Source organism: Planococcus citri, chromosome 4, assembly GCF_950023065.1.
Source record: "Planococcus citri chromosome 4, ihPlaCitr1.1, whole genome shotgun sequence".
Classification (NCBI taxonomy): domain Eukaryota; kingdom Metazoa; phylum Arthropoda; class Insecta; order Hemiptera; family Pseudococcidae; genus Planococcus; species Planococcus citri.
The window spans coordinates 41799230-41820308 of record NC_088680.1 but is presented as its reverse complement, the minus strand read 5'-3'; the positions used below and the strand labels follow the sequence as shown (position 1 = coordinate 41820308).

The 21079-nt window shown below is 35.0% G+C and overlaps 4 protein-coding genes across 10 annotated transcripts in view; 2 read left to right on the top strand and 2 right to left on the bottom strand.

The window, feature by feature from the left end:
- LOC135845363 (uncharacterized) overlaps positions 1-9115 on the top strand; it is an 11195-nt gene extending 2080 nt beyond the window's left edge. The window contains exons 8-14 of one of the 3 annotated variants that reach the window (XM_065363866.1): positions 505-795; positions 860-1341; positions 1449-1548; positions 4011-4118; positions 4657-4780; positions 6360-6446; positions 6537-9115. In XM_065363866.1, coding sequence (XP_065219938.1) covers positions 505-795; positions 860-876 — 308 coding nt within the window. In that variant the 3' untranslated portion in view covers positions 877-1341; positions 1449-1548; positions 4011-4118; ... (1 more) ...; positions 6360-6446; positions 6537-9115. Of the gene's footprint in view, positions 1-504; positions 796-859; positions 1342-1448; positions 1553-4010; positions 4119-4656; positions 4781-6359 lie in introns of all 3 variants that reach the window. The other 2 variants (XM_065363864.1, XM_065363865.1) reach the window with 2 other exon arrangements.
- LOC135845356 (peroxisomal acyl-coenzyme A oxidase 3-like) overlaps positions 1-10112 on the bottom strand; it is an 18926-nt gene extending 8814 nt beyond the window's left edge. The window contains exon 1 of the mRNA XM_065363852.1: positions 9974-10112. The gene's annotated coding sequence lies outside the window, so the exon portion shown is untranslated. The remainder of the gene's footprint in view (positions 1-9973) is intronic.
- On the top strand, positions 9697-20217 carry LOC135845359 (uncharacterized). Of its 2 annotated transcripts, XR_010558736.1 has the most exons (3): positions 9697-9942; positions 10007-16819; positions 16947-20217. XR_010558736.1 is itself a non-coding variant. In XM_065363858.1 (2 exons), exons 1-2 carry the CDS (start codon positions 9886-9888, stop codon positions 12095-12097), a joined length of 2148 nt encoding a protein of 715 aa, XP_065219930.1. In that variant the 5' UTR covers positions 9697-9885; the 3' UTR covers positions 12098-20217. The 2 variants fall into 2 exon arrangements, 1 of the variants encoding a protein (XP_065219930.1); XM_065363858.1 differs by having other exon boundaries at positions 10007-20217.
- LOC135845354 (amyloid beta A4 precursor protein-binding family B member 1-interacting protein-like) overlaps positions 19424-21079 on the bottom strand; it is an 82119-nt gene continuing 80463 nt past the window's right edge. For all 4 annotated transcript variants that reach the window (XM_065363847.1, XM_065363845.1, XM_065363846.1 and 1 more), the window contains one exon: positions 19424-21079. In XM_065363847.1, coding sequence (XP_065219919.1) covers positions 20369-21079 — 711 coding nt within the window. In that variant the 3' untranslated portion in view covers positions 19424-20368.

Below are 21079 nucleotides of genomic sequence, written 5' to 3'. Positions count from 1 at the left end.
AATCACCCACATAGGGTACCAGAGAAATACGCGTAAGTTCGACGTTCGGTTTTAATCCGTCGACAAATCTTTTCACTTCTTCGGCTACTTCTTCGGGTAACCGGTTTCGATTTTGAAAATCTTCAAAACCACACTCAATATAGTAATGTTTCTCGGTCGTAGGTGGGCAGTTATCAAGGAAACTTTCCAACGTTGATTTTGGCGCCACATATCCGGCCATATCGTGCTTTACGTAATTTGCTACTGCACCTAACACTCCGTTGCCCAGTACTAGCCTGTGTCTCCAATACAATTTGTTTTCTTCGAAATTGTAGGTCCAGTTTCGAGTTGGCAAACGAATTTTCTTATCCGTTGGAACTAGAGTTTTTTTCAGTTCCTCATTTCGGTCTTTGAGGTCGTTGTTTTTCCTCTTTAATGATTCAAATTTCTCTTTTAATGAATCATACTTCGTTTTGAATTCGAGTGCTTTTAATCTTAATGACCGTTCATTTCTTTCTGTTTCAGATGACGCGAAACTTGGTGGCGAATACGCTGACGACGATTTCACCGGTCGCTGTTGTATTTTATCATCGTCCGAGTCGAACAATGATTCGACGTGTTTGTTCTGGTTTGCAGTTAACGACGGCGAGACATTTTTGGCAGATACCTTCGGCAATGGTGCTGGTGACTTCGGAAGTTTAGCAGTTTTGGCGGTTGCTTTTGTCGTTGGTTCGGATTTTTTCTCGGTGGCTTTCGATTGTTTCTCGTTGCGCTTCGCTTTTTTAGTGCGCTTAGACTTCTTCTTAATTGATTTGGGTGAGTTTGGTTTTGTTTTCTTTGAAGATTTTTTCCCTTTCTTAGATATTTTACGTTTTTTCAGAGGAGAGGTACCGATGATTTTAGGTATTTTAAACTCAGAAATCTTACCTTCGTTCTCGACGACGGGTGTCTCTTCGAAAGAAGCACCAGCGATTTGCGTCGAATGGCGGCGGATCGGCGGCGAATTTTAGGGCGAATCGTCGGTCTCGGATTTCAAAAGCTTGTCTTCGAGTTGCTTGGCTGCTATCTCGTCGGTTTCATCTGGCTCGGATAATGATGTCGAGCTTGGAGATTTCGACGGTGACGACGACGATCGGTTCGACGAAGAGGACGACGACGATGACGACGACGACGAACTCGACGAAGAAGAAGAAGAAGAGGACGACGATTCTGAGTCAGCTTTTTCAGACTCTTGATACGGTGACGGTGATTTTTCCCGTTCATTTACCGGCGATACATTTAACGATTGGTTATTATTCGATTCGTCGTCCATACTAGCAACAGAAAATTACAAGCCACGTTTTATCGATCACGTTTTATTTGGTAAGTTTTTTATTTTTAATTGAATTATTTTTTAAATAAATAGCCATTTACCTTGTAGAGTTATTCGATGACATGAAATTAACCAGGAATTAACTGACTTTTCCCAGGTTTGAACGAGCCCTTCGAGTTGGATTGAGCGAGCACGTTTTTACGATGATGAGCGAATTTTCACACTTTCTATGGAAAAAATTCCGGCTTAAATTACACGTAGGTAATTATAACAAGTTTTATTCGCGATGCGAGCACTTTTTTAATTGATTTGAGCACTTTTTTGCAATAATTGACTAACGCAAAAAATTCTTTCCACTTTGAACTTGCGTGTAACGAATGCGTACGTATACGTGCTTAGGTAGGTACCTATCGTTCAACATATAAGACACAATTGCAACGTTGTTGCGTTCTGCGTTCGGTTCGTGGTGGTTTGCGTTATCATTGGGACTTGGGAGGTGGTTTTTTCCCATTGTTTGAGTTTTTCATGGTTTATTCCCAATAACAAAAGATAGATTTAGCTTGCTCCATACTGAGTACATTTTGGATGAGGTGGGATTTTACGGTATTGGTAGCGTCTGTTGTTTTACACGTTGATAGGCACATAACACTAAGTTCGTGTAACCTATCTTGTGTAATCTGATCGCTTACTTTTTGCAACCAGACTAAATCTTTCTCATCTTGACTTCTCAGTATGGTATGAATTTCTTTGACTTTTTTAGCAATTTTTATTTTTTGATCTTGTTCTCTTTTTTCTCTAATTTGTTTTTGGCGTTCTTGGATCAAAAGTTTTCGAGCTTTTTTCAAATTTTTCAGATGTTCGTGCAGTACAGGGTCAAGCTCCCTATTTGGTAATTTAAATAACCATTTACCAGTTGCTTTGTAATGGTTATGTGCTAGTTCTTCTTCTTTTAATTTTTGTTCAGCTCTTTCTTGTAATTCTTTCATCCTTCTTTCTTCTTTCAAAAGCATATCAAAAAATGCATGCTCATCATCAATTTTTTCCTCAATTTTTTTCTGTTCTTTTCTTTCGGTTAATCTGGTCCTGTCATAAATTCTTTCTTGGAAGGGACGTTCGTCAAAGATGGATTTATAACGAACTTCATCCTCCAACATTCTTAATTGTTTTTTATTTACAAATGGGGTCATTTGGCGTACGTTGGCGATAGGCCTATCTTCTTGTTGAGTTGATTTATAATTTTGGACTCTATAACAGTTGGTATGTATTTTATATAGGATAACGTAGGGTCCCTTTCTTTTAGGATAAAGTTTACCGGATACCATTTTATTGCTGTCACTTTGGCAATGGGTATCTAGCATCACAAGGTCACCGACCTCTACTCTTTTTGCTACGTCATCGTTTTTGTTGAATTCTTGTTCATCTTTAATAATTTTTTCGTGATTTTTGAGTCTGATGTAGGTACCTATCTTTTCCATTTTGGTATTCGGATTTTCGCGTAGAATTACTTCTAGCTCATCCTCATACACAGCAGCCTTAGCCAAACGGTCTGCAATGGCATTTCCATAGTCGTACTTGTGCCCCTCTACATACTTGATCTCGATATGCTCAAATTGTTTTTTCAATTTATCAATTTTTTCTAAAATTTCTCTGTTTAAAATTTCTTTTCCATTGCTTTTCCAATTTTTTGCAATGTACTGCTCGGTTCTTTTTATAGTATCGATTGCATATCGAGAATCAGTATTAATTTGCAATTTTTTATGATCAGTTTTTCTCAAAATTAATTCCATGGCCAATTCAATCGCCGTCAATTCAGCTACATTGTTGGTATTTTTTTCTACATTTAATTTATGGCTTACATTCTTTTTACCATAAGGTTTGAAACAAATTCCAATGCCAGCAACCGCATCATCGTTACCATTTCGAGTACATGCCCCATCAGTATATATATGAACGACCCCTTTTTCAATTAGAAGGTCATCGTCCTCTATATATCGATCATTTTGAATGTTGTCGAACGGTATGTAATCCAGCATCTTGGTCAATTTTTCTCTTAATTTGGAATATTCGCCATCTAAATCATATTCTTGCATTTCAAATACTTGGGGGTCGGGTTGTTCATTAAATGCCCCAATAATCTCATTTGGGGTCAGACCAAACTCAGTTGGCCGAAGGTTCATGACCTTCTCTGCATCACGGATATATTTATCCCAATTTTCATGGGTGTAGTGGTGTTCTTCTTCAAATTGCTCATTTATTGCAATTCTGAGCAATGTTCCCAATTCTCTCATCGTACGCTCACAGGAATTAGCTGGAGCATTGTACGGTGCAATGTGTGTACATTTTATTTTATTCTTTTCACAGGTGTCTTTCCATTCTTGGGAGATAAATTGGGGTCCATTGTCAGTAGTAATAGTTTGCAATTTATGCCCCAATGCTGCCAATTCGTCGCGAATTCTGAGTAATAAATCAGTGCAGCGTTCAGTTGTCATGTCGGGGGCATCATAGAACCAAGTGTAATGGCTAAATATATCCTTGCCAACAATGACTGCTTTAGAGCCACCTTCTTTATTTGGCAATGGACCAAAAATGTCCATTGTTACGAGTTCGCCGACCTCTTTGGCTACAATTTTAGAATATTGAGGATATTTTTTAAATCCATAAACTTTATTTGTTTTGCAAGTTCTGCATACATTTAATAATATTTGTATGTGTTTTTTAGCATTGGGGAAATAATATGTTCGTTCGAAGATGGTGGCTAGCCTGGCACTGCCAAGATGACCATACCAGTGATGCAGATAGTTCACCACTTCAGCAAACAAATTTTCAGGTAAGACCACCATGTCCTGCCTTTTTACTTTTCGATATAAAACACCATTTTTAATTATGTATTTATCTTTCAAATTTTTAATTTTGCTGTTTACTGCCTTTTGTCCGCGTACCTCTACTTTTAACTCCACTTTCCCGCTCCTCAGGACTTCTTTAATTTTACTCAGGTTATCGTCTAGGTCCTGACGGACTTCAATCATTTCTAGAGCATTTCTAAGGTTAGGGGGAAGTTTTTGTCGCGTAAAAGAATACTGGATCAAATTGCATTTTAAGGTCACTTCAGGGGGCATAGGGTCAAAATACCTTTTATGGTCTTTTTTGATCGAAAAATCGATATTAAAACTATTCAAAATTGTTATCCAGTATGCTGCTTTGATATGCATTTGCCCCACTGAACGTATTTTGTTTACCATTGTTTGCATACTGTGAGGTACATTGACCTTTCGGCCTATTAGCCAAATTTGACATTTTTTTAATACAGTAATTAGGGCCAAAATTCTTTTTTCAATTAGAGAGTAATTTTTTTGGTGTTTTTTCAGGCATGAACTGACGAACATGACGATGTTGTCTCGGTTTTCATCGTCCTTTTGGTAGATGACCGCATTCACCGTGTCATTGTCGTGGGCCACTTCAATGAAGAATTCGCGATCTGGATCTGGAGCAGTAAGTTCAAACTGTTGGCAAAATGCCTCGTACAATTGGTCAAACGCCCGCATATGTTTTTCTCCCCATTCCCACTTGGTATCTTTTTCAAGTAGGTCAGTCATTGGTCTTAAGATTGTTTGGTAATTTTTTATAAATTTGGAGTATAGCATAGTTAAGCCAGTTAGCTGTTGGATATGTTTTTTCTCTTTTAAAACTACTCCATTTTTCCTTTTTGAAAAAAATTTATTTCTAAATTTTTCTAATTTTTCCAATTTAATCTGCTGCTTTCCAATTTTATTTTTGTCAAGTACATAGCCCAAATGATCGATTTTTTCTTTAAATAATTTTGTTTTATCGGCATTGAGTGTTAAGCCAGCCGCTTGTAGACGTTTTAAAAATTCAACAATTGCTGCAATATGTTCTTCAAAATTTTTCGATTTGATTCTGGCATCGTCTACGTATAGGTCTAGGTCTTTTAAACCATACAAAATTTTTCTGAGCATTTTAATAAAATAGGCAGCAGCAATTTTAACTCCAAAAGGCATTCTCATATATTCATAGGTCTGGCCATCGACCTTAAATGCCAAAAATTTCCAAAAAGCTGGGTGTATTCTCATTTGCCAGTACCCATAGTTGAAATCAAAGGTGGACTGGTATTTTACTCCATGTCCACTATGTACAATTTTGTCCAAATTTGATGCCTCGTTAGGGTCATCTTCGAGCAACATATTTAAAATTGGGGGGTCTATACATATGCGAACTCTACCATCAGATTTTTCTCTGACTAATGTACTGCTAACATATTTTGAATCAGAAGGTCGAGCAATTTCATTTATTAACATTCGATTTAATTCTTCAAAAACTTTATGCTCGTTGTGTTTACTAGGTATAAAATTGCGGTGTTTCCAATTGACAGAATCTGGATCGACTTTCCAATTTAATTTGTACTCTTCGGTTTTATCATACCCCACCTCATCTCGCCAAACTCCAGCGTAAGGAGAAATTTGCTCGATGGCATACATTTTTCGGTCGTACGTGAGGTTTGAATTTCGAATTTGTCGAATAATTTGGTCGAATCTGTTTTTTGGAGTTTCCACCGTTTCTTCGTACCTCTCTTCAACTTCGCATACGTGGACTTTTACTTTTTTAACTCCATGTATTGCGTGTAAACTGTCTGCTACGAATTTTCTGTACCTTTTTTCTGGTAATTTTTTACATTTTGCACGACCTTTTTCCGTCGACGCTCCAATTTTTTCTAATTTCATGGTATCTCTACCAATTAGGAATCCACAAGGAAGGGTTTTTACGATGTAAAATGGAATTACACATTCGATATCTTTAAAATACATTTTAATATTTACAGAAAATGGGAATGTATTTTCTTTTTCCCCATTTGCCACAGTAATTACTACCCTATGCTTTGGGATTGCATATTCGATCGATTCTTTTTGTCTTTTCTCAATAACTTGCATCATTCTTTCGCTGATTAAATTTACTTCTGCCCCTGTATCTAACAAACCGCAGAATTTTTCACTTCCAATTTTCCATTTGATTACACACGTATTAGGTGGTTCATTTTCTTCTTTATTTTTTTCAGATTCCGCAGAATTTGCTGATTTTTGGTCAGCTGGAAGATCGCTGCTGGTATTGCTGTCAACTTGGGTTTTTTCACCTTCAGCTACTAGTACTTGTTGAAGTGACTCGGATATATTATCGGTCTGTACTGCCTTATTCGATGTTTTGTTATTGGTTTGCTTCTTTTTTTCTTTTTCAGCTGCTTCGAACTCTTGCATGCATTTTGTGAATGAAAACGGTTCGTTTGTTTGCTGCCGGGTGGAATTTGCCACTCCTGAATTGGCCACTGGAATTGAAGACGTCGGCTGTTCAAATGAATCGATCGGTGGTGTTATTACTATTTTAGGTGTATTTGATACGCTCGTTTGAGTTGCAATATTATTTTGTGCATTTTTATCGACGTGTTTTTCGCTTGATTTTGCATTTTGTTGTTGTTGTCTTTCCATGTATTCCCCTCCTTGGTCCTTGTATTTTGAATTTTCGAAAATTTGCGTCTTGGAGTTTAGGGTCGTAGCATTTTTTGGAACTACTTTTTTCGAATTTTTAAATTTTTTATTTTTATTCTTTTTTCTTCGATTTTGGGAGTCTAACTTCGCGAGTAAAATTTCATAATCGATTTGTTCGATCTCTCGACCCTCGATAATTTGTTCTACTTCGCGAACCATTGCTACGTGGCATGGTTTTAACATGTATTTTTTCATAGGTGGTTTATTTGATCGATGATTTTTCTCAAATAGGTGCCTATTAATTTTTACGTTTCCAAATTCGGTTTTTTCGATCGCGTTAGCTTGATTTTTACGAAGGAAAATGTCAGCTTGAGATGTTAGGAGGTGGGTTTTTGTAATTTGAGTGATTTTTTGAAACAATCTGCGCAAAGCAAGATATCTTTTCAACGTTTTCGCGTTTTTTCTCTCTTTTACATAGGGTAACAGTATAGGAAAATTAACATAGATGTTTTCACCGCCATTTTCGCGTATATGGTCGATAATATCGACCATATATTCTTCAATGTAGGCGAAGGGGGCGAAGAGATCGTTGACTTCGTCCTCCCCAATCGATAAAATTACATTTTTGTTGAAATTTTTCATTTTCTTAATATGCAGCCAATGCTGCTCAATTGTTCGGTTGTTTGAAATTCGATTTGCCACTGCGCCTTCTCCTATTCGGTCGTATATTTCATTTTTTATTTTATACGTCCTACCCCCACCTCTCGTTGCAGTCTTTTTGACCACATACATCGTCAATTTCCGTTTTTTGAGCCCCCAGGCTTAGAATTTTGATAAAACAGTTGCTCTGGGGTTGGTTGGGGAATTGATTGGGAGTTTGGTGCTTGAGGTGGTTGATTTTGGGGGGTACCATTTTGTATATTTTGAATGCTTAAATCGCCTCTAACACCTTGACCGGTTGAATTGAATTTTGGAGGGGGTTTTCTCCATTGTGTATCCGGTACATACGATCCATAATTTCCTCTTCCTCGATAGTTAAAATTTCTAACTCGTACCTCGTGGAAATTGGGTATAAAATTTTTACCTTTGTAATTTGAAACTCTTGGTTTCTCTTGTTGAATTTCTCTGGCTTCTTCTGTTACTTGGGGGTCAGTTTTTTGATGGAAATTTGTATGTACGTACTTCGTAGAATGAACGTACATAGCTAGATATTCATCAGTCACTGATTTCTTTGCCACAGTAAGTTTCTTCACGAGGTCTTCCTTAGTATTCAACTCTTCGAGGTTCATTTTATTTTGGATTGCATGGGGGATTTTTTCGAGAATTTTATCAATGATTTGCTCGGCTGTTAGTTTGGTAGCCGCTAACGTATCATACCACATAGAAAAATATTCGATATAGTCGGCCATTGTTTTTATTTTTTCGACATTATCGGTTCTAAAGTACTCAATGGCGGATTGTTTCGCCGTTTGGTCCCAATATAGATTTAAAAATTGCGGTATTAATTTTTCTAATTCTTCCCCTTCTTGAATTTTGGTTTCCCAAGCTTGTGTTTTATACTCTACACAAGAAATAAATAACATGCGACGATTTACAGGGCTTAGGTTTTGCTCAATCTCTTTTGTTTGAAATTGTTTAACAAATCTGACCGGATGGTGTATCATTTTCTGAGTGAACATCGTAGCACTTTTTCTGAAAAGTTCAATAAAGACCAATTCAGATGAAGATTTCTCTCCTCCTGCCTGTGCCACTCTCGCTTCAGCACCTTTCAACAAGATATCTACGGTCTTTTTCATTTCTTGTTCATTGTTTTGCCACATAGTAGTACTTTCAGTTTTTAATTCGTCGATGATAGAATTTTTAAAAGATACTATTGCTTCGCCTACGTCTTTATTCGTTTCAGTACACCATTTTCCCATTAATTCGTTGACAGATTTATCAACCGAAGATTCCAACTCTTTCACTTTTTCATTGTGTTTTGCTAGATAGGTAGCTTCGATTTCTTTTACCTTCTCATCTAATTTGGTCTTGTAATTAGTCTCTAGCTCAGTTGCTTTATCTTCGAATTGCTTCTTAATCTGGTCTTCGATTAATGTTTTAAAATCACTAAACTCCTGTTGAGAAACCATTTTGATTTTATTTTTTCTGGTTTTTCTATGTATAGGTAGCGATTTATCAATCAAAAGATTACTACGGTGCCTACGAATTTGTGGTGGAGTGATTCTAGCAGGACTTGAATCTTCCACTAAAAAACGACGCGGGGTATTATTTTTATCCGTTTTTGATTAATTTTTTAATTGTTCAATTTCAAGAATAAATTCTTGTTCGGATATTCTTGCGTTTTTATTGCAAAGAAATAATACTTTATCAAATATACTTTGATTTTTTAAGCCTCACGTTGTTGGATTAATTTTTTATTAATCGTGGGCGATTTTCTCAATAAATTCATTAATTTGTAAAAAAATAAATCCGTGCCTTTGTCGAGCGCCAATGAAGTAGGAGGTAGACCTACGACATAAGAGTACCTCTAGTACGGTTATTGACCGGATGCGGACGTTAATAACCACGAGGAGGATACACTGATTTGTTCAACGGATAATACTTTTATAACAAATTAAAACCCATGTACAGAATAATACGTTTATTATAATTAATATCTGTACAATTACATAAACATACATGTATTATTCTCTTCAGCGTTACTCAATAAGACCGACACCAATTATTCTCATTACCGTTCTCGGCTCGAAGCACTGGACGGGTTTAGGAATAGTAGCATCAGATCACAAGAGCCAACACTGGGCAACTTTTGGTAGCCCAGCTTCTTCTATATATATTGATCGGATACGTAACTCATCTGCGAGAAGCGTTCCGGCGCAGTACGTAGCGGTTCCCTGCACGCCCCCTACCCACTACAAAATCATGGAATGGAATATTAACTTGGACTAATTAATTTGATTTTGTGCGTGAATATGAATATTAAATTGTGCATGGCCAACGCAAAGCAAAATATAAGAGGAGCGGAATGATTATAAATTAAGCTTGGGCTCTGGCTTCGAAAGTTCGAAAAATTCCGACGACTTCGATCAATTTTATTAAGGTATGATTGTATCCAGTTTATTGACATTTCAAATAGAAAATCGAAACGTCGCTACAAAAGTACGTGCCTCAGCGTCGGTTTGGTACCTACTTCATTCCATTCAATGAGTCATTTTTGTTCCAGGTTTCCATTCGCACTTACAAAAATCTCAAAATGTGCCAAAAATTGTCAAATGTTTACGATCTTATTTATCCTAGTCCGGTAACTCTGAAAGAGATTGCATCCACCGCAGTAGCAATGAAATTATTACGCCAGAGAGTCAAAGAATACTTGTCGAGTAATACTATGAGTGACCTGTATCTTGAACATTTTGACATTTTTGACTCACGTCTCCCGAAAAATTCATTGCGGAACGTATTTCCTCATCTGCCATCTACAGTTCTTCGCATGGTTGAAAAGTGTTACGGTAAACTTCAATACTCATTAGGTAGTTGGACTGGGGACAGGGCCATCGTGGACGTTTGGCTTGAAATGGATTATATTGCTTGCACATTTAACGGTAATATTCATCATGATAAAATTGCGAAACGAGTGGTCCTCTGCGAAGAAGTTAGTAATGAAATCAAGTTTAAGACTGCTTGCAGATTCTGTTTCGAAGATGATATAGTACGAATTTGGCCATCTGTATCGGAACACTTCAACTTGAGTGATATTGATTTTAATGAACAACCTTTATTGTATTACTGGATTTGTCGCATGAAGAATGAATTACATAAAATACCCTTATCAGGTCACGATTACGCTGATTTCGATGAAAGACTCCTTCAAATTCTTGGTTGTAGAATTAAAAATTGGCCCTCTGTCGAGTATTTCTGGAATCGTTTGAAGCTTAAGGAAAGTCGAATAGAAAACGCAGTTCATTTACTTGTATTCAACGCGCATGTATTCTGTAGATATATACTTGCAAGGTTGAGTAAAGAAGAATTTGATGCATTGATGGCTCTGAAAGGTAATGAAATAATGTTCTTATTATTGAGAGATACGTATAATATCGATGATGAACCAGGTGCTAGACGTAGTACTGAAAGACTTTGTATTTTAGCAGCATGGAAATTTATCAGACATAATATAAGCGATGTAGATTTTATTCGCTTTGCTAAGCAGATATTCCGGTTCCAAACTGAAAACTCTCGTCAAATTCTAAATGGCCAGTCTTTCTCTTATGAGTTTTGGAATAATACCCCTGATCATTTGAAACAGTTGGTAATCCGAGATTGTCTAGTTGATCGTTCTTTGTTTGTGAAGCAACCCGCTGATCCATCTGATAGATATGTCTGGTTATTATTGTGTGTGCTAAAGGAAATTCCCTTCGAAGCCAGAAGCACTTTTTGGCGTGAAAATTGGGATATTTTGTTTCGTGGAATAAGAAAAGAAGATTTACAAGAATTACTCACACTTTGCTGTAAGGATAACGACGAAATTATTCTGTTCAAAGAAAATCATTTGTCTGGATACGAAAACGTTAGATCACATGGCTTGATGTACATGGAAGATACGCGTTTGCAGGAGTTAGATGAATTTCTCAATTTCTGTTGCCGGGAAAAGGAAACCATTTCAGCGTTCAAAGTGAAATTATTGAATGAGTACATGAATTCTCTTCATGATCGTTATCTTGTAGATAGGGAAATTTTTTCATTTCATGATTTTATTATCAAAGCTCATTCGCTGAGTTTATTCATCAATGAAGTCTTTAATGACGTCCATCTCGCTGCTGATTTCAAACATAAAATTCTGTTGGCACCCAGAACGACCAGAACGTTGTGTAATTGGGTAGTTAGCAACTTTAAACTGGAGGACCTAATGCAATTTGTCGATATGTTTGTAATACCTGAGCAAGCGGTTGATTTCAAAGAACATCACTTTTTGCCTGCCCTTGTGAATTATCTTTCAAACGGATCTGATTTCAGTTTCGCATTCGAAAATGCTGGATTTCAAAGGTTTATGGAGTGGTGTTTAGGCAGTGAGGAAAAAATTGCGGAATTCAAAGGAGCGTTGCCTTTATATGAAATTATTCACCACGTAACCGAAAATGAAGAAGAAATAAATCTTTACTCGTATGAATTAAAGGATGAGAGGAGTTGGGGACGAAAGCGATTAAAATGTTTATATCCTGACCTCATTAAATTTTTGGAATGGTGTTTATCTTCTCCCGAAGAAGTTGAAGAGTTTAAAAAAAGAGTTGTTTGGTTTGAAACATACGCCCCATATTTATAAAATTGTCGTTCGTTTCTTTTATAAATAACAAGCAAAATTACCTGCCCTTCGGGCAGGGAATAGAATTTGATAATGTACACCGTATTGAAGTAACCTTAAAATTTTGTTGAAGATATGTAGTACATATATAATAATGGAAGAAAATCTCGCAAAATATCATACAGTTAATACTGAGAAATTATAAAAAATTGATATTTTTTGACATTTTTGTCAGTTTTTGGCTACATTTTAAAATTTGTGATTTCATCGTAAGGTCCATTTCTCCTGGACGAATCCCAAATTTGGATGGCATTTTTGAAAATCCAAAGTCCATTGGACCATATCTACCTTCCAACTTCAGTCTATAGTCAAAATTAAAAATTGTGCAATTCGAATCGCAGAAATGAATCGCGAATTAATTTTGAATCGGATTCAGAATCAGACTCTAAATCGTATTTAGAACGAAAGTGAATCGTTGTAGTTAAATCGCAGCATCACAATCAACTTTTTCTTATAAGTTTACCCATCTTTCCAATCGCTAAGTGCAAGTCATTTTGTAGCCTCCATCGATTTTTAAAAAAATTTCAGATCCTTCAGCAGATTTTTGACATTTTAAATTCCCACAAAATTTCATCAAATGGATTTAGAAAGCTAAAATTCAATATGCAAACTAATTTCAATACCCTACGTAAATCTAGTGCAAGTGCTTCCAACTCGTTTTGAAGCTAGTTAATTTTTGATCCTTCAAGGTCAACATACACGAAACTATAGGGGATAAACTTTGATCAGACCTCCCTCCCCTTGAAAATGTTTTGCCAGACTCGACGAAATCATTAAGTTTTGTGAATTTTAAAGGGATTTTTATTTACCAGAAAAGAAATGTTTTTTTTACTTCTCGAAATACAAAATTTTGAGAGCTTTTGCCCTGGTTGGGTCTTTTAGCTTATGGTTTTTAAAACTGAAATTTCTACAAAAAATCACTCAAATTTTTAAATTTTCAAGCCAAAAAATTGAATTTTTCCCAAATTTATTATTTATTCAAATTCAAAAAAATAGATAAATAAATTTCTCACATAGAAATTTTTTTTACAATTCTGAGATCTCACATAGACATTTTTTTTACAATTCTGAGAGCATTTACCCTCACTTTGTTTGGGTCTTTTTGCTTTCGTTTTTTAGAACTGAAATTTCTATTTTCAAGCCAAAAAAATGAAATTCTTCCCATAACAAAAACATTGTTCTTTTCATTATCAAAATTAGAATGTTCAAATTCAATATTGCATCTTTTCTGCCATGCATAGTGGTGCATCTATTCATGAGATTAGGGCAAGATTAGCATTTTACCTACATAAAGGCAACTTGGCAATTTTTATCAAGTTTCTTGTAGGTATTGAAATTGGTTTTATGCAAGGTGTAAAAATTTTAAGTTGACAATCAAAAAAAAAATCTAACCATTTTGGATAGGTATACTTATTACATTTCCCTTTTTTAAACTGATTTTTATGCAAGGTGTAAAAATTCCAAATTGACTAAGTAAAAAAAAAAATTGAAGTTGAAGAGATATGATTGGCCAATGAGCTCACCCATACTTTTCGAGTTTCTTCAGGAATAGATTCACCTTCGATCTCCTTTTCTCTAAGTACCTATGTTAAAAATTGAAGCTTTGATGATTTTGCAAAATGCTTAGCAAATCGGAAATATTCGGCAGCGAAATGAAAGCTCAAAGATATTCGTGACGTCATCAAAACTTTTAAGCTTAATTACAGCTTTTTAAGGCCTCTAATCGCGAAAAAAATTCCAGTACAACCATCTACGCATCACGCTGAACATTTTGAGTATTTTTTCAAAATTTTCCGTCCAGCCGTTTTGCAGTGATTGCGTTACAAAGAAAACACCACTTCAATTTATTAAGTAGATACAATTTTTTTACTTTTTTTTTTAAAGATGTAACCTCATAGTAAGTTCCTTTTTATTTTGTATTTTGAATCTTCTTTGTTTTTTGTGAATAAAAAAAATAAAATGAATTTTAAAATGCGCCAGGTACAGCTAAAAGAATTAATAATAATATTGAACCTAGTAGTAGGTATACCTAGCATATTTCAAATGTAACCACAAAATTTAATTCAACACATGCATGGTATTCACGTATTTCTTTCATTAACGTTGAATTAAACCTGCTTTGTGCTTATCGTCTTCCATTAAAAATCATATTTTAACCAACAATGATTTCATTACTTATACAAATTTTTAATAAGGTTTCTTCGCTGAAAATAATTAAAAATAACGAAATCAAAATGAAATTAGGATTTTATAAAATTTTACTAAATATCAAAATCTTAAACATGAAGTAAACAATATAACATCGTATTATTAACAAAATTATAATACACCAATTTTATTTTTAACTAGATGAAGTGAGGGATGCATTCCATTTTGAATAAAATTCTCCATAAATATTTATTTCATTGAATAAAGATTTTTTGAAACTATATAGGTACATTTTTCAAAAAAAGCTTCATGAGATCGCAGAAAATAATTAATGAATGGGGACATTAACATTATCTATATACGTACTATCTGCTCTTGAAAAATTCATACAATGGGTGGAAAGTAGGTAGGTACGTACCAAATGTTTCGATTTTTTGATTTCGATGGCACGATCATGAGGTGAACAGCAATTTTGATTTGAAGAGGACTTAATTTTGTATACATTTGACAGAAATTGCATGAAAAGTGTTTAAAACGTGTTGTTAAAACTACCAATAGAAATTTCCGAAATCACTAATCAGAACAAAAATGTTGTCTAAATTAAGCTAAATGTAAGAAAAGTAGCATAAAACTTGACTGAAATGGCCTAAAAAACATGAATAAAGGTTTAAAATTTTAAAAAAGATGAAATTCGAGTAAAATTTGAAAAAAATGAGGTACCTGATTTGTATAAAACATTGTTGTAAATTACCAAAAAAATAACGGAACTCAATGTAGGAAAAATTTGCAAAAAAAATGCATGAAACTGTGTCAAAAATGCGTTAAATTAAAATAAAGATGATATTAAAACACTAAAAGTAGCATTGAAATCTTGGGAAATTATTTTTAAAAATATGTAGCTATGCGATGAAAGTTCAGAGAATTTTTTTTTTTTGGGGGGGGGGGTTTGTAATTACTTGATTATTACACCCGTCGTGTGAGATTTAGATCGAGTTGGTAAGGTCAAGTTTTTCGATTGGACAGATATAAGTTCTGACATGCAGAACTGGCATGTGGGTTTTGGGGCCTTTTCATGGAGGTGATTGTGTGTGATTTTTGTGTTGCCAATTCTCAATCTGGTTATAATGATTTCTTCAAGTCTGTTTAAGTGGGGGAGGTTTTTCCAAGGATGGACTGATTTTTTATGTTGAAAGAGCTTGTTTGTGGTGTGGAGGGACCAAAAGTTTTGCCATTTCTTAAGTGTGCTTTGGGTGAAGATAGACTTGAGGTCGTCAGCTGTGATAAATGTAAGGGGAGAAAGGGTGGTGGCAGATTTTGCATTAATATCTACAATTTCATTTCCCAAGATTCCAACGTGGCTGGGTTAATATGAGGAGCTCATTGCAAAAATAGCCCTTGTCAGTTGTCACTTTGAAAAAAAAACCGGGAAGGTTCTTTTCTTCACTGCATTGTATGGATGCATCAGTAACTAGTAAGAGGAATTACTCAAGTTGATAAAAAAATCAATTTGAATTGAATACACTATACCTATTCATCAAGACTTTACAGTGGTTCTTTGTCTTGCATGTTTTTTATTTTCATTTTGGACAAGGGCTATTTTTCCAATGAGCTCCTCATAAACTGTATAAAGAAGTTTGAATTTTGTAAGTCAAGTAGAGTTTTATTGTATCAATGGTGCCTGAAGAGTACTGGACTGAATGTGTGTTAGAATGACATAAAATCGCGAAAAACCAGTTTTTACACCCCCCCCCCCCCCCCCGAAGCTGAAATTGAAATGGAAATTTATTTTATAATTAATTATTCATTTTTTTTTAATGGAAATTATTTCTTATTTTTTTCTTGAAAGTTGAACTTGAAATGAATAAATTTTTTGTATGAATAAGTACCTGGTGGTAGACGTTTTATGGTCATTATAAAAATTACAAAGGGCTTTACTCTTCAAAATTTTGTTCATTCATTGATGGGTAACTCATAATTGGAATTTTCTTATTCAGTTTCGTTTTTTTATTTTTATTATCAATGTCCATGTATTATTCGACTACGTACTTGTTCATTAGTATGTGGTACAGTATTTATGTATTGATATTATGTAAGGATCAATTTTGAATTTTGTTTCAAATTTCCTTATTCGTTTTTTTATATTTTTATTTATTCACTCCCTTACTTACGTCGTCGTGGTCAATCGCCCCGTCGCCGCGGAGAAAAATAAATGCACCCCATCCACCTGCAAGCTGCAAAATAACTCTGGTCGAGTAAATGGCGATAAGAATGTTTACTTATACTTTGTACCAGGTTACTGATAATCGCTAAATAATCGCCAAATCGGAATTCAGAATAATCTCCGACTTCAGTTGAGTTGAGGAATAATAAAATAATAATATGGTGTCATTTTGTTTGAGAGTATGAATATTGAATATTAAATGGTGCATGTCCAACGCAAAGCAAAATATAGAAGGAGCGGAAGCGGAATGATTACGAATTAGGCTTGGGCTCTGGCTTCGAAAAATTCCGACGACTTCGATCAATTTTATTAAGGTATGATTGTATCCAGTTTATTGATATTTTATATAGAAAATCGAAACGTCGCTATTAAAGTACATACATTAGCGTCGTTTTGGTACCTATGTACTTCATTTAAATCAACGAATAATTTTTGTTCCAGGTCTCCATCACACTTACAAAAATCTCAAAATGTGCAAAAAGTTGTCAAATGTTTACGATCTTATTTATCCTAGTCCGGTAACTCTGAAAGAGATTGCATCCGCCGCAGTAGCAATGAAATTATTACGTGACAGAATCAAAGAACATTTCTCGAGTAATGCTCCGAAAGAGGTCTATCTTGAATATTTTGACATACGTTACCGGACAATTTCATTGCGGAGCGTATTTCCTAATCTGCTACCATTGCCCTCAACAGTTCATCCCATGGTTGAAAAGAGTTTTAATAAAATTCGACTCACATTATGTTGTTGGACTTGGGCCACGGAGCTTTTTCAACCTTGGCTTGAAATGGATTATATTGCTTGCACATTTAACGGTAATATTCATCATGATAAAATTGCGAAACGAGTGGTCCTCAGCGAAGAAGTTAGCAATGAAATCAAGTTTGAGACTGCTTGCCACTTTTGTTTCGAGGATGATATTGTTCGAATTTGGCCATCTGTATCAGAACACTTCAACTTGAGTGATATTGATTTTGATGAACAACCTTTATTGTATTACTGGATTTGCCGCATGAAAAATGAATTACACAAAATACCCTTATCTGGTTACAATTACGCTGATTTCGATGAAAAACTCCTTCAAATTCTTGGTTGTAGAATTAAGAATTGGCGTTCTGTCGAATATTTCTGGAATCGTTTGAAGCTTAAGGAAAGTAGAATAGAAACTGCAGTTCATTTACTTGTATTCAACGCGCATGTATTCTGTAGATATATACTTGCAAGGTTGAGTAAAGAAGAATTTGATGCATTGATGGCTCTTAAAGGCAGTGAAATAATGTTCTTATTACTGAGGCAAACGTACAATATAGATGACGACGGATGTCCTGTTATAAAGGATATTAAAAGGCATTGCATTTTAGCTGCATGGAAATTTATCAGACATAAAATAAGCGATGTAGATTTTATTCCCTTTGCTAAGAAGGTATTCAAATGTCAAACTGAAAACTCTGGTCAAATTCCAAATGACCAGTTTTTTTCTTACGAGTTTTGGAATAATACTCCTGATCATTTGAAACAGTTGGTAATCCGAGATTGTTTAGATGACCGTTCTTTGTATGTGAAGCAAGCCGGTAATCCATCTGATAGAAATGTCTGGTTTTTATTGTGTGTGCTAAAGGAAATTCCCTTCGAGGCCAGAAGCACTTTTTGGCGTGAAAATTGGCATATTTTGTTTTGTAAAGTAAGAGCAGAAGATTTACAAGAAATACTCACACTTTGCTGTAAGGATAACGACGAAATTATTCTGTTCAAAGAAAATCATTTGTCTGGATACGAAAACGTTAGATCACATGGCTTGATGTACATGGAAGATACGCGTTTGCAGGAGTTAGATGAATTTCTCAATTTCTGTTGCCGGGAAAAGGAATCCATTTCAGCGTTCAAAGTGAAATTATTGAACGAATACATGAATTCTCTTCATGATATTTATCTTGTAGATAGGGACATTTTTTCATTTCACGATTTTATTATCAAAGCTCATTCGCTGAGTTTATTCATCAATGAAGCCTTTAATGACGTCCATCTCGCTGCTGATTTCAAACATAAAATTCTGTTGGCACCCAGAACGATCAGAACGTTGTGTAAGTGGGTAGTTCGCAACTTCAAACTGGAGGACCTAATGCAATTTGTCGATATGTTTGTAATACCTGAGCAAGCGGTTGATTTCAAAGAACATCACTTTTTGCCTGCCCTTGTGAATTATCTTTCAAACGGATCTGATTTCAGTTTCGCATTCGAAAATGCTGGATTTCAAAGGTTTATGGAGTGGTGTTTAGGCAGTGAGGAAAAAATTGCGGAATTCAAACGAACGTTGCCTTTATATGAAATTATTAACCACGTAACCCTAGACGAAGAAGAAATAAATCTTTATGATATGGATGAGGGGTGTTATGGACGAATACGATTAACAAGTTTATATCCTGACCTCATTAAATTTTTGGAATGGTATTTTTCTTCACCCGAAGAAGTAGCAGAGTTTAAAAAGAGAGTTGTTTGGTTTGAAAAATACGCCCCATTTTTATAAAATTGTTGTTCGTTTCTTTTATAAATAATTACGAATTTTTTTATTTTCTCATTTTTTTAAGATGTAACCTTACAGTAAGTTCCTTCTTATTTTGTATTTTGAATACTCTGTGTTTTTGTGAATAAAAAATGAAATAATTTTTAAAGTGCGCAGGTACAGCTAAAAAAAAAAAAAAATTGAACCTAGTATACCTAGCGTATTCCGAATGTAACCGCAAAATTTAATTTAACACAAGTAGGTCTTCGCGTATTTCTTTCATTAACGGTGAATTAAACTGCTTTTTGCTTATCGCCCCCTTTAAAAATCATATTTTTAACCAACAACGATTTCATTACTTATGCAAATTTTTTAATAAGGTTTCTTCGCTGAAAATAATTATTAAAAACGACAAACTCAAAATGAAATTAGGATTTATTAAAATTTTACTAAATAACAAAATCTTAAACATGAAGTAAACAATATAACATCATATTATGAACAAAAGTATAATACACAAAATTCTTCCAGCTTCTTTTCTCGCAGGTATGTATTTTATAATTTGAAAAAAAAAAAAAATCAAAATTTTGTCAATACCAATAACGAAAACCAGTTTCGTAAGCATTCCAACACAGATAACAAACCCTCGAACTTTTTATCCAGCAATATAGTAAGTAAAACTTACATTAGAATAATAGATAATTGAAAAATAAAACAGCCTTTTGCATTAAGTTTAAAAGGAAAAAAAATAAACGTAATAACAACTTTACATACAAACTTAAGTAAGCACCATAATCGTATACGTGATTTCAACACGAATGAAAGTTTCACTTACACTGTTGAGCAATTTAGCGTGTAAGAAAGCTTTTTATACAAAATTCCAGCTCATTGCCAGTACGAGAAAAAATGGCTTAGGTATCAGTCTTTCTCATAACGATTTTCAATTTTTTTTTTTGTACAAAAAGAGTACCGTAATAAAAAGAGGGGTAAGTATAGAAATTTATAAAAATATTCCAAACGAGGATTTTTAACAAAATAAAAAAATATACGCCGAATGTAAACAATACTGTTAGATAAAAAATAAATAAAAACTGTGTTTAATAAAAATAATAGAAAAAAAATAAGTTCGCGTTAAACATAGAAAAAAAAACGAAAAAAAAGAACAACTGCATATACAAATATAAAAATACATACGATAAAAGAAAGAAAAAGAGGGAAAGAAGAATAAAAATAAAAAATTCACATGACTAACGTTATCGTATGGTTGAATTTGATCATCATGTATAAAAATATTACAAAATATCATTACTTTTCTAATGACTAGCAACCGAGTCCTTGGAAATAAGGCTTTCGAAAGTATCCTTAGCACTTTTGAAACCGTACAGTGGTAGTGGTTAATTGAGTAGTCTCAGCTCGAGGCGGAGGAGGCGGTGGTGGTCTTTTCTTTATAGGGGTACCGTTGACCGACGGAGATGTCGGTACCACTGGCACTTTAGCTGGGGTAACTCCGACCGGCGAAGGCTGAGGACCACTCCGGTACACATTTTCGTATAAATTTTGACCACCTCCGTAGTGTTCGGCAACCCAATTACTCACATTGGTTTCCTTATAGTCTGGAGGGTCGCGAAAACCGAGTACCTCGTGAGGTGTAGTGTTGAGATCTTGTTTACATTTCTGGGCGACTTGCCATTTTCGTCGCATTACGCGTTGTAAGTCTTGTAAAAAAGTCGCGCTAGGCGAAGGTAACATTTTAGGTGGAGGTGGTGGTGGAGGTAAGTCTTCGACTTCTTCGTTCAGTGTCAAAGTGCTAGCTAGAAGTTCCGGTGGCGGAGGAGGTAACGAACCGAAACTTGGTGTTCTTTCTAACATGGCTGCGTTCGAAGCTCGAGTATCTAGCGAAGCCAATTGACGAGTTGTCGCCGTTAAAGGAAGCTTTGGTGGTTTTCTTTTGATCGTGCCGCATGGAAAGTCTGATTCGAAAGCCACATCGCAGCCGGACGAACCCGAGTCGGATAGTTCGCATTCGTCGGCCGTCATCAGCGATTGGTAGTTTTCCAATAGTTGACGTCCGTA

What these genes read in the sequence shown, in the direction of transcription:
- LOC135845359 (XM_065363858.1), top strand. Translation starts at nt 9,886, where the DNA reads ATGATTGTATCCAGTTTATTGACATTTCAAATAGAAAATCGAAACGTC. An exon ending in ATCGAAACGTCGCTACAAAA is followed by an intron (nt 9,943 to 10,006) that starts GTACGTGCCTCA and finishes TTTTTGTTCCAG; the next exon opens with GTTTCCATTCGCACTTACAA.